The 16,572-nt window shown below is 51.0% G+C and overlaps 3 protein-coding genes across 3 annotated transcripts; 2 read left to right on the top strand and 1 right to left on the bottom strand.

Moving 5' to 3' along the window:
• Positions 1–416: 416 nt before the first annotated feature.
• CkaCkLH20_11960 (tmem1 family protein) lies at positions 417–5,140 on the top strand (the record flags this gene model as incomplete). Its single annotated transcript, XM_038894674.1, has 3 exons — positions 417–450; positions 541–3,389; positions 3,437–5,140. 3 exons carry the CDS (start codon positions 417–419, stop codon positions 5,138–5,140), a joined length of 4,587 nt encoding a protein of 1,528 aa, XP_038740115.1.
• A 1,658-nt stretch (positions 5,141–6,798) lies between these two features.
• On the top strand, positions 6,799–7,086 carry CkaCkLH20_11961 (uncharacterized protein; the record flags this gene model as incomplete). Its single annotated transcript, XM_038894675.1, has 1 exon — positions 6,799–7,086. The coding sequence occupies one exon, from the start codon at positions 6,799–6,801 to the stop codon at positions 7,084–7,086; it is 288 nt and encodes a 95-aa protein (XP_038740116.1).
• Positions 7,087–7,560: 474 nt separating this feature from the next.
• Positions 7,561–9,757, bottom strand: CkaCkLH20_11962 (FAD binding domain protein; the record flags this gene model as incomplete). The annotated part of the gene is made up of 6 exons (XM_038894676.1): positions 7,561–7,743; positions 7,841–8,071; positions 8,134–8,814; positions 8,870–9,053; positions 9,197–9,615; positions 9,683–9,757. The coding sequence occupies 6 exons, from the start codon at positions 9,755–9,757 to the stop codon at positions 7,561–7,563; spliced, it is 1,773 nt and encodes a 590-aa protein (XP_038740117.1).
• Between the last annotated feature and the right edge of the window lie 6,815 nt (positions 9,758–16,572).

Below are 16,572 nucleotides of genomic sequence, written 5' to 3' on the forward strand. Positions count from 1 at the left end.
CGAACCTTTGGAGGGGCATTTTCCTCCAACCTTGAAAATTCTGCCGTGCCCCTCCATTAGGCGTGCAGCTGCGGCGTCATTTACGGCCAATCATTCGGGCAGGTGTCTTTTCACCGCTTTCGGCAAATCATCGGAGCTGTCACACGTTTAGTGGAGCTGTCCCCTGAAGAACACCGTGGACAGGGATCACGTCCAAACGGCTGCTGCTGCCCGGCGCATCGTCCTTTCACCGACGCCCACGCCATTGCATTGCTGGGTCTCCACCGAAGCTTCATACTACCGTACCTTGGTGTACCTTACCAACAGATTGTATGCGCATGCGCAATCGCGGGACACAGCGCAAAACAAATTCCATCTCTTCCGTGTCGTTGCGACAGACAATGTAATTGAAGCCTCAGCTGGAGGAGCCGTTCAAGATGGAACGGCCTTTTTCAACCTCCAAAGTCACAGGTAGGTCAACTTCATTCCATTCCAGTGCAACGTGTCGTTCGTCGTACAACCGGACTCTCGACTAACTTGTCGCGCACACGCGCATTGCAGTCGAGTATTTCGATCCCCACGATGTATACAAGCTCATAGCTCCGGGACTCGTCCCTCGTCTTCCCCTTCGAAACCTTCACTGGCAATCCCACGCTGGCCCCCTGCGATCCATCGATACACTTCACGTCGAGCTTTTGTCCGCCAACGGAGACCCGACTGCGCCGGCGTCGCCCACCGTTTCCCCATCCCTAAGAAGGTCCGTCAGTGCCAGTGCCAGTACCAATACCAGTACCAAGGACGATGGTTTTCAGACCCAACAAATCGGAGGGAAGAGCACCTCAACAGATACGGCCGATACCCCTACTGCTGCTGCGCGTCAGCCCAGTACCCAACGGCGGCACCAGATACCTGGCTTGAGGCGGACGCCGTACCTCAAAGTCCTCCTTGTTCGATGCGACGATAGCGACACCTACAAGTCCAAGACTCGAGCCGAGATCCGGGAATGGATCAAGGAACACACCCCGCCCTCTCAGTCCACGCGGAAGACAAATACGCAAGAGAACCACGACGCCTTCGAATGGCTCATTGTCCACGTCGTCATCCCCAATACTGCTGCTGCAAACCAGCCACGAGTCAGCGGCAAGGGCCCCGATGCTACCGAGAAGTCGCGAACATCTAGGTGGGGATCCGGGTCGTCGACCCTCATGGAAAAGCTACGCTCCGACTTTAACAGCTCAAGCAAGAGCGCGCCGGACCGTGTTGCGCAGATTCGAATCGGTATTAATGATGTCCCGTACGATGTTCTTCCGCGAGTCGTACCGGCGACACCCACGGGTTACTCCGAGTCGCGCCAGGACGCCGAGAATGCTTGGGAAGACCTCATTGCCAAGTTTAAGGAGCTGATACTGTCGTCCTTCGATATGCGGGTCACTCAATACGAGGATGACATTAGGGAGAAGGACTCCCAGCGAGCTCTTCCGGGCTGGAACTTTTGCACCTTCTTCATCTTGAAAGAGGGCCTGGCACGTGGTTTCGAAAGTGTAGGCCTGGTCGAGGATGCTCTTGTGGGCTACGATGAGCTCAGCGTCGGCCTTGATACCGTCATCCAGGAGCAGGCAACATCAGGCGACCCTGAGAGGCATGGCGGGTCTTTGCTCAGTCACACGGAGGATTTGATCAAGCGTGCTGAAGCCGCTGTACAAGCCCTTGGGGTCGAGGATGCTTCTGACGAAGACGAACAACCCGTTGACCTCCAAGCTACCGATGCCCCCAAAAAGGAGAAGTTTGACGAGATTCCCATCAGCTCTACCAAGAAGCCGTATCGCGAGATGATAGTCGCAAACAATGTGTCCGTCTATGACTTCCGATGCTACATCTTTGCGCGACAGATCTCGCTGCTGCTCCGGCTCGGCAATGCTTGGTCTACCCGCGAAGAACTTCTCGCGAAGCTTAGAGAGCAGCAAGAGTCGGTTCTCCATGGCGTGGCCCCTCGAGCACCGCCCCCGAAGCAGACTGAAGAAGCCGAAAACTTGTCTATGCTGGCAGAGATTTGTCGCAGAACGTTGGAATTCATCCCCGCAGTTTCGCAGGTCATGAGAACAGACATATTATCGGCGCTCAAGGCTAGGTATTCAGAGGGGGAATCGCAGGTTCTCAGTCCGACTCTGGCCGAGGCCATTGACAACCTCGTTGCGTCTTTTGCCTTTTCTGTGGCCCAGCAGACACTTGCCCAGACCTCTACCAAGGCGCTCCCCATTCCGCCGTCAACGTTGACCGGTGTGGACAGTCATGAACCCAAATCATCAATCCCTGAGCTCAAAACCATGATGCACCCTGCCCGAAACTCTTCACTCTCTGTAAGGACAAATACAAGACCACCGCCAAGCCCTGGCATCTTCCCTGGAGGCCGGCGAGCTAGTGCGGACGACGCCACTGCCCCGAGTAATCAGCAGTTCTTGAAAGCAGGCCTTGAAGAACTTGCCGCTCGACGCGCCGAACTTTACGCTCTGTCACGGAACGTCCTACAGGGCACCGGAAAGAAGCGAGGCTGGGACAGTGGATGGACTTCCGCGCCTGTTCTCGGGGATGTGGAGGGCAACGACTTTCAAGAAATCAGCCTTGATGGTGATGGCGACAACGAGAGGCGGCCACACGAGGACTCGGAAGCATGCATCGGCTTGGCCGGCATCGAGAATGGTCTCTTGCATGCTGCTCTTGACAGCCGAGAAGACTTCTACCGGCTCTACGAAACGCTCACGGATAAAGCCTTACGGCATTACACAGTCGCAAACCACACGCATGCTGTAAAGACTAGTATGGCTGATCTTGCAGTACTCAAGTACCATCGCGGCGAGTTTAGCCCAGCTGCTTCGTTCTTCTACATGACCACACCCTTCTTTGGCGAGAACAGTTGGAGTCTTCTTGAGTTGTCCATGCTTGTCATGTACTCCCAATGTCTTCGAGAGCTGCAACGCAAGGACGAATTTGTGCGCGTGGGACTGAAGCTTTTGACCAAGGCAGCCGCGGCAGAAAACGAAAGATTGCTGCAGAAGAAGACGCTGTCCATTGGCCATCGCCAGGAGGTTGAGTACCCTTCCAAAAGCGCGATCAGCGGCTTCCTGGACGAGCTCTTGAGCGTTGCAGCCACTCTATCAAATGAGGTCAGAGTTCCTCTGAATCACATGTTCACACAGGTTGAGGTTGTGGGAACTCCGGAATACCACGACGGAAAGGACCGCTTCTCTCTCACGATTACCCTGAGGAGTCTCCTCGTGGACGAATTGAAGGTCGAGAAGGGTACACTCCGGCTCACTCGCACCATACCTGGAGGAACCAAGGAGGTTTCTCTACAGACCTCAGAAACGAGCATCTTGAAGCCCGGCGTCAACAAATTGCATTTCGTCAGCACAGTAAGTATTCACTCAAGTCACAGATAGGCTCGACTAACCCATAGCAGACCAATGTATCAGGTCCCTACCGAATCGACCGGACGGACATCGTCTGTGACAACGTCCATCTACATTGGGAGCGGGATGCCAACCAGGCGCCGAGCAAGACAGCACATGTCTTCCGCCTGCCAGATGTGCAACTATACCGCCCGGCAGGAGGCTTGAGGTGTCGCCTTACAGCAGCAAAGGACATACAGCTCGACAAAAACAATTCGGTGGATCTTGAGGTATCGACTGGCTGGAATTCAATAACCTCTTGCGAACTGTCAGTAAAGCCTGCGACCGGTGGTCTCAGGATCAGCTCAACAGAGGCTGGCTTCATCGGTGATTCGTTCGAGTATGAAAAGCCCCCTGAGGCTGGCCTTTTCCGCTTCAAGGCCGTTCCCGAATCATCGACGATCAAGATGCGCTTCCCATACACTGTTGAACAGGACGTTCCCAACATCTCTGTAAGAGTGGAGGTTACCTACACGACAGACGATGGAACCTACCAGTACTCCAGTGTTGTCTCAATACCCATCGCTCTCGCCTTGGGCGTCAACGTCCAGGATGTGTTCAAGGACAAGGCGCTGTTTTCTCGCTTCAGTGTCTCCACGGCCTCTGCCAGCCCTCTCAAGCTCTTTGCCACGGAACTACTTGATTCGGATGTTTTCAAGGCCCACTCGGCACCCGTATCGAAGAGGATTGTCACCGTCTTCCCGAAACAGCCTGCGAGTCTGCTGTACAAGATCACCCGTAAATCTGCCGACGTCATTACAGCAAAAACCCCGAGAACCATGTACCTCAAGCTACAGTACAGCGTACTCTTGGAAGAGATTATCGACCACATCGAGGAGGTTTTCGCGGAAGCCACTAAGCAACTGCCACTGTCGACATTCTCTGGTTTCATCATTGGACGCGTGCTTGCGGAAGTGAGATCTGGCCTTTCCGACTACGAGCTGGAACGTGCTGCTCTTCTTGGCGAAGCTCCGACAAGTTTCATCTCGCCATTATTGGTAGATGGTGCTATTGCCGGCTTAGGCGCCGTGCCAGGGACTGGTGAAGATGCCTCTATTATGCTCAAAGCCTGGCTCAAAGATTGGCAGGCGGCCCATCCTAAACTGACGATTAAAGAGATGGAGTCAGCACGTCGCTCGATACTGATTCCCGTCGATGTGCCTTCAATCCCCGTCTTCCACTCGGTTGATATCCAGCTGCCAACACCTGAAGAAGATGTTTCTGGGTCAACCGTGGCAGTGAACCAACTCCTCCCTACCAACCTTCGGCTGCGGTGGACACGCATTTGGGACACGGCTGTTAGTGATGGCAAGAGCATCAATAAAGACTACGAGTTCAGCTACGAAGTCAACGGTCTTCCCGAAACATGGCTCGTCGGTGGTCGCAGACGTGGCCACTTCAAGAGCTTAGGCCTCGACAAGTCCGACGGCAAGTTTGGCGAATCGGAGCTGCTTGTTCCCGTTCTGCTCGTTCCCTTACGGGAAGGGCGACTGCCTTACCCCAGTGTTGAAATTCGCGAGGTAAAGGAGGACAGCGATGATTCAACGCAAGGACATGGGCATCATGAAATCGACTACCAAAACATTGGAGAGACTGTGCGTGTGGTGGCCGACTTCCAGAAGGTCACCTTGAGTCTGGACGCCAGCGGCCCCAGCGGCGGACCTTTGGTACTTGAAAGCGAGCGACGAGAAGTCAGCGATCGTATTTTACTGTAGATTTGTATTGTAGAGTTGTGAGCTACACAGCTACTTAGCCGGACAGCACCTATGATCGCCGTACATAGTATTTCCAAGACGCACCTAGACTTGGCACAATGCACACAGACCAGTCCTCTCAATCAAAAGTGCCTGTCCCGCCCACTGCACTCATCATTGCGGTACGTTCCATGTCCTTCTTCTTTATGGCAGAAGAGACGGAAGTTATCGTCATCAAGTAATACTGCCCGCCTGGGGTGAAAATCATCATTGCTGTCGGAAGTAGCGCTTTCATTGGAGAAATTGATGACGACACTGTATTCAAGTATGCCCTTCGAGCAGGTGATGAGTTTACTCTCACCCGACTGGACACGGAGAGAAAACTACTCGAGATCGTTGGACCACACGAACGCATCATCGAATTGAAGGGGTTTTCCAAGACAGGCCTCTACCTGGAGCGCGCTGTGAACGGTTCCGTGGCCCAGCACCTTCAATCTGCGAACCCGCCCCCGGTGCATCGACGACTGTCTTGGTGCCGCGAAGCTGTCGAGGCGGTCGCCTGGGTTCACATGAGGGGGGTCTTCCACTGTGACATCAACCCAACAAACCTACTACTCGACAGCGATTTTCACGTCAAGCTTGCCGATTTCTAAGGACGGCAGGTATTGCCAGATGGGTCAATGACGGCCCTACTTGACGGCTGCAGCCGCGAGCCCACCTGGTTCTCTTGTCCCCGGGAAGACGAGTTCAACGGGGACGTTAGGACGGAGCTCTTCGCGCTGGGATGCACGGTTTACCACATTATCATGGGCCACTCTGTTGACCCTGACATTGAGGATGGGGAAGATGGATGGCACGAAAAGATTCAAAGCAGGTTTCAGGCAAGGAATTAAGAGAGATTCATAGTAGTGGAATGGGGCAGCACAAAAGAAACAGTAGCTCCATCTAGACTGATTGACATGCATCCATAATCATTACCATAATACTATACTATATTATATTGAGCATGTAGTCCAAGTGTTCATGACCCAACATTAGTGTTGCAGGCCTCATTCTAGTTATGGTCTGATTGTGAATGGTTTATGCCTCGGCTACTACATTGAAGAGTTGCAGCAACATGCTCGGAGTTGCCGTAGCGATATGCCTAGATTGGGTCAAAATGCAAGGTTGTTTTGCCCGACCAACTCACGTGTTGTCGAACCCGCCTGCTGCCTTCGTGTCTGACCAATAGCAAGAGTCGATTTTGGCCAAGCCAACCAACAAGCATCCGCATTCAGTCTAGGCTCGTGACTTATGGGCCAACATTTCGTTCCAAGAATTGCTTCGCCTTGCTCGGGCCGGCATAATGGGGCACTCAGGTGGTTTTGGGAAGGCCGTTTCTAGCGTCGTGTTCTAGAAGACGGGGGATAGCAACTGCAGTTGGTAGCGAGGCAATCACGAGGTCTAGTTATGCGGCACAGCTTAACTCGGTGACTGCCATTATATAAGGAACCAAAAGCCCGAAGAACCAATTCATTCGTTGTTTGCTACGACATCATCGAACAGAAGAACAAGCCTTATCTTTTCAAACAACGCCTCCTCGCAAAAGAAAAGCTATTCAAGCATCATCTACATCCACAACCACGCCAATTTCAACACACGCCAGGATCTTCGTCGTGAAGTCTCCGATCTTCAAAAAAATGAACAACCAATTCGGAACAACTGACAGCCAAATAACGCTCGTCAACACAGACACCCAAAACCCTCAAGTCGCATCCCCTCAAAAGAAGAAGTCGCTGTACCAACGCTTGGTCGGCTCCAAAAGCAGCGAGATCTCCGAGGAAGACATGCTTAAGTATACCGGCAAGACGAAGGCCGAGTTGACTGCATGGGCTAAGGATCGCCCAGGCGTGGGAGGAAACCAACCTGCTGGCAAGGTGGATGCCGGGAATAGCACCTTCGGGGTGGTGGGATTGGGGATCCATTGATTTTTGTGAACTGCGGGTTTTTGGGACGTGGAGTTAGTGAGAGTTGGGGGCACCGGATTTGTTACAGTGGCGGGGGATGGGATACTTTGGGACAGTAATGTAGATTCTTGAGACTACCAATCTGATATACATCCAGTTTCATGTCATCTTGGGGCCATCATAAACTTCAGCTCAACATCATCAAATCTGAGGTGAGTCTTCACTGTAGTTCTCGGCAGTCGGCCTGTAACTGAAATTTGCGGCGGAATGACACATTCAACACAGCAAATTACATCAACTCGAAGCAGAGTTGTTTCTTCAAGTGTATAAGCAAATCCTTGGGATTATTTGAAGCTCTATGTGATCGTGCCATATCAAAGAAGGACTCTGAGTAACGATAGGCGGACACACAAAAGCTCTGGATCTACAACGGAAATGTAGCAAAGTCAAACTCGCGCGAAGATTCGCAGTCCGCCGTTCATTTACGATGGTCGATTACAAGAATGGTTCATAAGCCTTGCAAAGCTTGCCGTCCTTCCCCTGAATCCAGTCCTCGCTGCCGACGCACTGAGGGCACCAAAGTAAGCCATCCGGATCATACTTGTCCTTGATGCTACGGAGCCGACCGTAGTTGGGACCAAAGAAGGACCATTGCCATCCGGGCTCAAAGACATTTGCCTATCGGTAAAAGGTTCATGTTGTCAGCTTGGGTGGGTGTCGCAGAACAATGGCGCAGTCGAGACTGAACAGTTTGGAATCAGAACAAGCCACTTACCTCGTTCAAGTAAGTCCCGGTTGTAGGATCCATCCCCCGAAGCACATTCAGCTTGTTATATGTCATGTCATTGACAATCTGAGAGACATTGGCTTTTGGAAGCGAGTCCGCCCAGGACTGAGAAACGATGAGGTGAGCGACGGAATCACGCCAAGCGGGGTTCAAAGCATTGTCCACAGGTTCGTGAGATATTGTCATGGTTCCGGAGATCGAAGGATTTGGGGTGCCATCCTGCCAGTTGCAAGTCAGAACACATGCAGTTCAACGTTTTGTCGATGGGAGAGAATTCTTACCAATGGTGCCACTGCCTTGGGACCAATTTCCTCTAGAACTTTAGCAAGCAAACCTTGGTTTTGAGTCACGGTTTGACGGCTGATGAGTCTTGCGGCGCTGATCCCCGATCCTCCAGCATGCTCAGGGATTTGAAACGCCGTGAGCAGGTCGTAGAAAGACGGAATGGGAACAACCTGGACAGAACCCGTGACAGTGTCACTGTACTGGGAGATTAGTTGTTGAAGAGGGGTCATTGCCTTGGATACGGTGCTGTTCTGCATATTCCAGGCAACCAGAGAGCCAGCAAGCGAGATTGTCTGGCTTGAAGGAGGGCCTCCCATAGTGTAGTAGCCTTTGATTCCCTGGTCCTGAAGCGCAGGAAGAAGACTGTGAAGCTCAGCCACAAACCTCCACCAGTCCTTGGATGAAGTACCATTTTTGAGAGCAATGTTGAACCCTTGCAGTATCATCTTGGGCTCGGGGTACGCCTTGACGGTCATATTCACGATGACACCAAAGGTGCCGCCCCCGCCCCCACGAATAGCCCAGAATAGGTCTTGGTTCTGGCAAGCATTGGCGACCACAACAGTGCCGGATGTTGTGACTAATGTGGCCTCAATGATGTTGTCCGCACCCATGCCGTACTCTCCCGTCAGATGACCGTGCCCGCCGCCAGTGGCCCATCCGACAACGCCGACGTCCTGCAATTGTAGTAATTAGAAACCCAATATCACAAATGACGCATGACTGACTAACCATGTTCGTGCCACCAACCGCAACGACGCTGTTCTTCTTTGCGAAATCGTAAAGCTCACCATCTTGAATGCCAGCCCCAACCGTGATGGCCATCTGGCTACCCTTCCACGTTGAATTGGAAGAGCACAACTGAGGCTGAAACTTGTCGTGGAAAATAGCTTGCTTCAAGTGATGGGTCCAGATTCTGGCGTTGAATGTGTGAGAAAGGATCACGGGACGTCATTAGTGTTGCTGCAACAGTGAACACTCACGAAAGACTTCCAAATCCTAAATTTCTTTCCTCCTTGTTAACCCGAGAAGTGTTTCAGATGATGGGAATGCACCTACCTCCCAGCGCCGCTGTGTCCAGTGTTCTTAATGCTCAGCCTCAAGTTATGCTGATTGGCGAAAACCAGAGCTTGTTGAATGTCGTTGGAGTCTGTTGCGTTAACAACGTAAGGCGGGAGAGCCCCAAGCGAGCAGCCCTTCGTGCCAGCTTCAGGATCGCCGGTGATGCTGGTTCCGTTGGGATAGATCGGGTCGCAGGCATTCAAGGAAGAGGGGTTAGGGACAGACGCAGCGTCTGCCGAATGGAAGGTCCAAGTAGTCCAGTTGGCAATGACAGCTTCGCAGGCCTGGTTGTCGTAGTTCGTCTCGGAAGGGTAGCACACAGAAGCAGGGGGGACGGTGCGGATGAGCCTGCCAGCGATGGAGTTGTTGAAAGATTCCCAGTTCGACGGCGAAGGCCAACATGGTTCCGATGGAGTCTCAAATCTAGTTAGCAAATAATTGACAGCAAGGCAAAGTAGTCCAGGATCTCGCAGGGCGACTTACACACTTGCAGTCATCCGCAAGAACTACGCCGCCTAACGCGAGGACAGATACAGTGAATGTCAGAAGCGAATGCATGGCAACGAAGGAGAAGTTTTGCAATGGGGAAAGAATGAATCATGGGAACAACGTTAGCGATTGATGTCCGTAATAGGTCTCGCCATTGACTTTATATTTTTGCTTGAGGATAGTCACTCTCGTGCTAATCAAGAAGTAGACAAAGCATATTGCTGTTGTGGCCTTGTTCCCCCTGAGCACCTCGAGTAACTATTTCCACTCAAATCATAAGAGCGATGACGAAATTGTGATCACAATTCCCGCATAATGCGAGAAAGACGATTGCATGATGCCTCTAGATGATCTCGTACCGGATGCGCCTTTAACGAACTTTTACGCCCTGCACAGCCCGCTAAAATGATGTCTGAATCGATAGCCTCCCCGTTGTCCATGTGGCTGTGGTGGAACCTCAGACAACCCGGCTGATCGGGAGCTCATCGGAGTGTCCGTATTAGGAGTTGCGAAGGCAGTGGTGACACAGCGTCTGGACCATACGTCAACGGACCACCCCTATCATTTCTTTAGGTAGGAATTTTGATTCGACTATTTAATACGTGCCCAGATTTCATCTCGCATTGAATCCGCGGATATCTCGTCAGATCGCGCCGGCAGACCTCCACCACACCGCATCACCTCCAGTTATCCGATTAACCCCGACCCTACACCGAAGGCCAAACTTGCAGCGACACCATCTCACTACCCGCAACCCATTGATCGGGCGAAAATGAGTTCGTCAGAAGGTGCTATCAAGCAAAGACGGCCCCACAGAAAGTCAAGATTAGGTTGCCAGCAATGTAAGAGAAGGAAAATCAAATGCGACGAGACCAGGCCTGCGTGCCTTAACTGCATAAGAAGGGAGGTCGACTGCAGCTTTTCTTCGGAGCACCTCGCATCAAACGAGCTGTCCGATGCTTGCATCTGCAAGGGTTCCGGTTGTTGTTCCAAGGCCAAAGGGTTGCAGACCGAAGGCGACCAAGCCCGAATGGTCAAAATGCTCGCAGAACAGTCCACCTTATTGGATCTCATGAATCGGAGAATGATGAGGATGGAAGAAACCGTGGAAAGATATGCGCCTGCGTGTTTGCAACCCATGCTGAGCTATGCTGATATGGGCTTGCTACATCATTACCACACGGCCACTCTTTCAAGCATGGTCCACAACGAGCAGGGTGAGGACTTCTGGAGGTTCAGTTTGCCCAAACTCGGCTTCAAATATCCTCATCTTCTTCATCTGATTTTAGCGTTTGCTGCGCTACATAAGGCACGACTTCAGCCGGAGGAGAAACTCGAACTTTCAGCCCAAGCTGAGCGGCATCACGTCATTGGAGTTCGAAGCTCAACCAGCCTACTCGAAAACATCAGCGACGACAATTAAGAAGTAGTGCATACCTCTTCGATACTGATAGGTCTCATCAATCTCGCGATGGGTCCCAGACCGGGCGAATACATTGCATTCAGCGAGCACGCAGGACCCAACTTTTTGAGCCTTCTGCGTGGAATGCAGTCCATCAGATACCACAAAGAGCACAAAACACATCAAAGTACGTCCGAATGTACTGAATCGAGTATTTATGACCGCTCGATGTCATTATCGGAACCTGAGTGCAAGAAAAGCTTCGAATATCACATGTGGCGTTTGTATCGCCAGACTGAGCAACTGTCTGGAACGTCGGCAAGACAATCTTACATACTAGCATTGAATGACCTTGGAAGGTATTTCAGAGTGATGGAAAGTCTAGAAGCTAACAAAGATGGGACGCCAGGTCCAGATGACCCTTATCGTTCTAGTCCGCTGGGCTGGCTCTATCGAGTCCCGGATGATTTCCTTGACCATTTGCGCCGAAAGGAACCGTTGGCATTGGCCGTACTTGCAACGTTCGCAATTGTGTTGAAAGAGTTAGAATCTGGATGGCCAGCTGATGGATGGGCTGAACATATCATGGCTGGCGTTTGGGAACTTACCAGACCTGAGGATCGCCAACTCATGGAATGGCCAGTGGAGAAACTGGCCGGTTATACCGCGAACCATCCTGCTTCTGAACATACATGTATATGCTGATAGCGATATTGGACTCGCAGTAAATTGCACGAATAGAATTCATGATATCTAATTGCAATCTCTTCGTCCGGCTGTCAAGCTGGTTCCCATCGTCAGCGGGGGCCGGGGGGAAAGCTGCACCAGACCTGTTCGCTTCCAACGAAGATGCCACAAAGTACACTGATGTGTCAGGCAACGGCGGCACCGAAGGAAACGAGCGAACTAATTCAAAGTGCCGTAGTCCGACAATGCAGACATATGTCGTATTCAATACGATGATCAATACGATGATCAGCCGCGAGTTGGCGGATTACTTCTTCGGGAAACCCCCGCTTCACGCACGGGCGTTGTTGTTAATTACTGACAAGCCCAGTGTATGATCGTGATGCACCGCTAGAAGTATCTCCCACAGCACACCCTATGAATTACGTGATTAATTGAGTCTTTTCCTGGTATACTACGAAGGATGCGTCAATGCGTGGAGAGTTCATTCTGTCGATAAATGTAAGTAAAGCTCACTTCAATGTCAACTGCAGCCAATATCACTTGTATATATTGTCACCGTCGTATGAGTCTACGGCGAAAATTCTCATCAGGCAGTTGATGCTTTCTTCGCTCAGAACGAGAATTGCCGTAGCTGAAATGTTACGACCAAGTGGGCGAAGCTAGAATGGCAGTCAAGGGCGAGCCACTCGGCTTTGCATGCACCGTGATGCTTTACATAACTGGTAGCCGGCTCTCAAGAATGTCTGGAAGAGCTTGTATCTCTATGCCATAAACAGAGTTTCCCACGCGAAGGTCGAGGGTCCAGCTCTTACTATATATGTAGAAATTCTGTTAGCACCAAGGGATCTAAGTTCCCATAGCATGCCATTCTACGTTTCTGTTGGCGTCGATGTCCACATTTACAAATCCAACGGTATTGTTGATGAGTTCTTCCGAACTCAGTGTGAGACGCCAAAGCCTAGGATACAGACGGAGTCAATTATTCCACGCGAAAAAGAGCGTTGAGTCAGCTGTTGAAGGGGAGTGTCCGATTTCCAGTAAGAAGTTATAATTTTAAAGTTCATAATCACGACAATGTTGGATATGAACAACTAGTGTGTTAAGACAAATAAGCTTTCAGCTCCAGAGAAAAGAATGCGTACCCTTGTTGGAATGAGTCTTGGAGTACACTTGAGGTTTAGTCTAATGCTGAGTAGACACAACGCAATAAACCGGCCGAGTGGCCAGGTCGTGTTGAGCGAACCTAGTATTCTTTATGTTTAGTTTTCAGCCTCTTAAGCTATTTGAGCTGCTTATCAAAAAAAAGATAAACCCCATTCTTCCCTTTTCTAAACTTATGCCTGGTCACTGGTGCAAACGTCACGCGGTGGACAGGTGGAAACTCCTTTCAAAGTTATTCTCACAACCCGAGCAGATCTTCCTGCAAGTCTTCACCGGTAATTGTACCGGAAACCCTTCTGCGTCTTATCCACACATTCATCTCTACTTCTCTCGAAGCACTGGAGCCATCGCTCTCATCTTGTCTTCCGACTTGATTCCGACGTGCTTGTGCTGTGGAGACCGGAGGCGCGAAAGGGTCGTATTTCATCGGATTTTTGCCATTCCCATCGCACATTCCCTGTTTCGCAAATGCCATACTGGCATGTCACTGGCATGGGTATGCCCGCATTGAGTTCCAATGATAAACCAAGAGAGTTGTATGACAAACGGCGGTGAGGAGTTAGTGATACCGAACAAGCGGGTAGTTTCATTTAATTGACGCGCACTGCCGAGCATGGCTAACTTGTCAGCCAAAGCTTCGGATGCCCGCGGAAGCTTCAGGAGTGATCCCTGCAACCTCCGCGCTACGCTAACTGATCTACAGGGTCTTACTGTTTGCGGAGTTACGACCGCGATGGGTCTTCAAAGGTTGATAAAGTTTCAGGGACAGGGGGTTCGGTCCGGGGCTTGCTAGTGTAGTGTCAGACCTCATGTCAAAGATGCGGGAATGCTCCCGGAGACCAAGAATGCAACAGTTGCGCCGAGTCCATCGCAACAGAACATGAGGATGTGGGTTCGCGGTCTCATGCAGAGAAGCTCAGATCATCAAGAAGTCATGTGTCTTGCCAACTGATTATAAGCTCCGGAGTATTTCCATTCATTGATGCTCGTGGATCCATGTGGTAACATTCCATGAACAGCACCAGCAAGGCACCTCAGTGTTGGACTTCGAACGAGGTTGTTCAGTCGGAAACTGCGCCCAGACTGGTGGAGACCGAGTCGCCACAGCGCACATTATATTTGCGCATTCCATAGTTGGAGGACGACTTGTTTAAAGTTCAGACCTAAGGATAGAGTTTAGAGCTGTCTGCGCGTTGCATGCTACAGACGACACGTCTTGAGTTGAAGCGACATTAGACAGGGAACCCTTCTGTACTTCAGCTCTTCGGTGCCTTCACACCTTATATGAAGATAATGGAACTTTGTTGTCTTTTTTCTGCCGAAGGTAGTGATCCTCAATCTCAACTACCATCCGTTACAGAGACCGAGACCGCAAAGCGAGACCGAGTAGCATCATGTTTGCAACACTACGAACGGAAGAAGCAGATGGCGAGGTAGTTTGTATCTCGAGTACGCATCTGCCGCCGGCACCAGGTCAAAACACGAACCACTTTGCTTGTGACGGGTGCCGAGCTAAGAAGGTAAGCTATCATGATGAATTCCCTTGACTTTTTCGAAGCCTGGACTGATTGATGCCTCTAGTTGAAATGCACCGGCCATAGATTTGGCTGCCAGAGGTGCAGGGAGCGCAACCTAGTCTGCACGTACACGAATGCTTCTCAACCAAGACGGCGGAGAGCAGGAGGACTCTCAGCGCTGCGCAGGACATCAGCCTGCAGCACACCAACATCATCGAATCCAGAGGAATCCATGGTTTCATTGTGTGCTCCCCCAAGAGAAGAAAAGAGTAGCATTTCAAGCCATTCTGTAGGTTTGGCGGAAGACAAAGGAAATAGTTGCATCGATGCGCATACACCGTCGCATGCGGCGAACAGCAAGGATACCCATATTTTGAATCCACCAACTCAATCTTCTATAGACTCTGCCGACTCATCCAATCAGTTATCCGCCGAAACCGACACAATATCTGCGATCTCGGAATTCCCTGAATTGATGATTCCGGATTATATCGAGTCAGGCATGCATGAATTCGATATGGACGAGCTTTTGGAAGCAGATCTTGCACTGTCAGATCAAGATACGAGCGACTTTGGATTGGAAAGCGCATTCGCATCGAGTACCTCCTCAGAAAATCAGAGCAACTCAGACGCAAGTAGCTCTCGCGAAAGTAGCTTCGCCATCAGTAATTCGTCATCAGGTAAGTGTATCGTCATTTTCTTGAGACAAATGTCTATTGTAAGCTCATTTGCAGTTACTTACTTGGCGGTGGATGGACCTTCAACTTAATAGCCGAGACTAATTGATGGCCAGGAGATGTGAACTGGAGTCCAATACGCCAACCCAAAAGCAAAAGAGCGCTGGAGGATTATTCTCCCGTATTTGTCGCAGCCAAACGAGCTTCAACCAGCATGTCATTCAATCAGCGGACTACAGCACCAAATTCCCCAAGTATCAACCTCAAAGTCGCAGACTCTCCTGCCGTTGAAGTTGAACAGCTTCGCCAATCGAGAGAAATCACGTCAAACAGGCGAAGGCCGCAAACCAGTCAGATCTCGTCCTGTCGGTGTATAGGCATTACGCTTGGTCATCTCGAGAAGATCCAAGGCCACACAAAGGTCGCCACACTTTGTTCAGCTGAGAAGTCGCTGAATTCCCTGAAAAGATCTATCTCACAATGCAAGACACTGTCGCAATGTGGATCATGCCGTAGCCCATCCAGGGTCATGACGTTCTTAATCTTATTGATTGAGAAAATCACGGGGATTTTGGAAGACATCGCCGCCGTGTGGGAAACGAACTCCCTGGCATCTGAATCAGAGCAAAAATCAGTGCAGATGGACATTTATGGACACGCTCACCGCTGGCTTCCTATTCATATTGGACAGTACCAGATTGACACTATTCACGAGCGCTGCGAGGTCTTCGGCTTCTTGGTCACCCTGCAAGTCAGGCAACTACTTGACCTTTCAACAAGTTTGAGGCTGTCCGCTGAGAGAGAACACTGGGAGTCTCACCAGACTGCCATAAGGCCCGTTACTCTGAGGCTTCATGACTTGCACGAAGCTCTCAGGGGCACGCCACCCGGTTGAGTTAGTTGTATAACTAGTCTGCCACGTGCAATAATGAATCTAGCTAGATGAACACTGCGCCCAACTGTTTACTCTTAAACAGAGCTCTTACCTACTTGATTCCAGATGCACTTAAGTAAGTTCTTGTTAGAGGGATTCCACGCATGGTATGGGGACACCATGGTACGACGGCTTTCCCAGCAATTGCTTGGAAAGTGCCTTTCCCGTGAGCGCATGCATCTTGAATTCTACTTGCTCACTTGGGACAAGAAAGTCTAGTCAGAAATAACGAGTCATCTGCTGGAGAGGTTGGGACGACTGCGAACCTGGCCACGTGGGGCAAGCCGAGACTCGTCTATGTGACGATTTAAGGTTTCCGGGATCGAAAGGTTGTTCAAGGGTTTCTCCCGGCCCGGCCCCTTGCGCTATTTGTCGCCAAGTGGAAACCCAGGTGAGTTGAGCGCCCTATTTTGCCGCGTGGCCGTGTGGGTGAAATCCGCAACACCAACTGCGTCGAGTCTCTGTTTGAACCTGAGTCGCTTTACCGACAGTGAGACAAGCTT

Source organism: Colletotrichum karsti (genome assembly GCF_011947395.1).
Source record: "Colletotrichum karsti strain CkLH20 chromosome Unknown Scaffold52, whole genome shotgun sequence".
NCBI lineage: Eukaryota > Fungi > Ascomycota > Sordariomycetes > Glomerellales > Glomerellaceae > Colletotrichum > Colletotrichum karsti.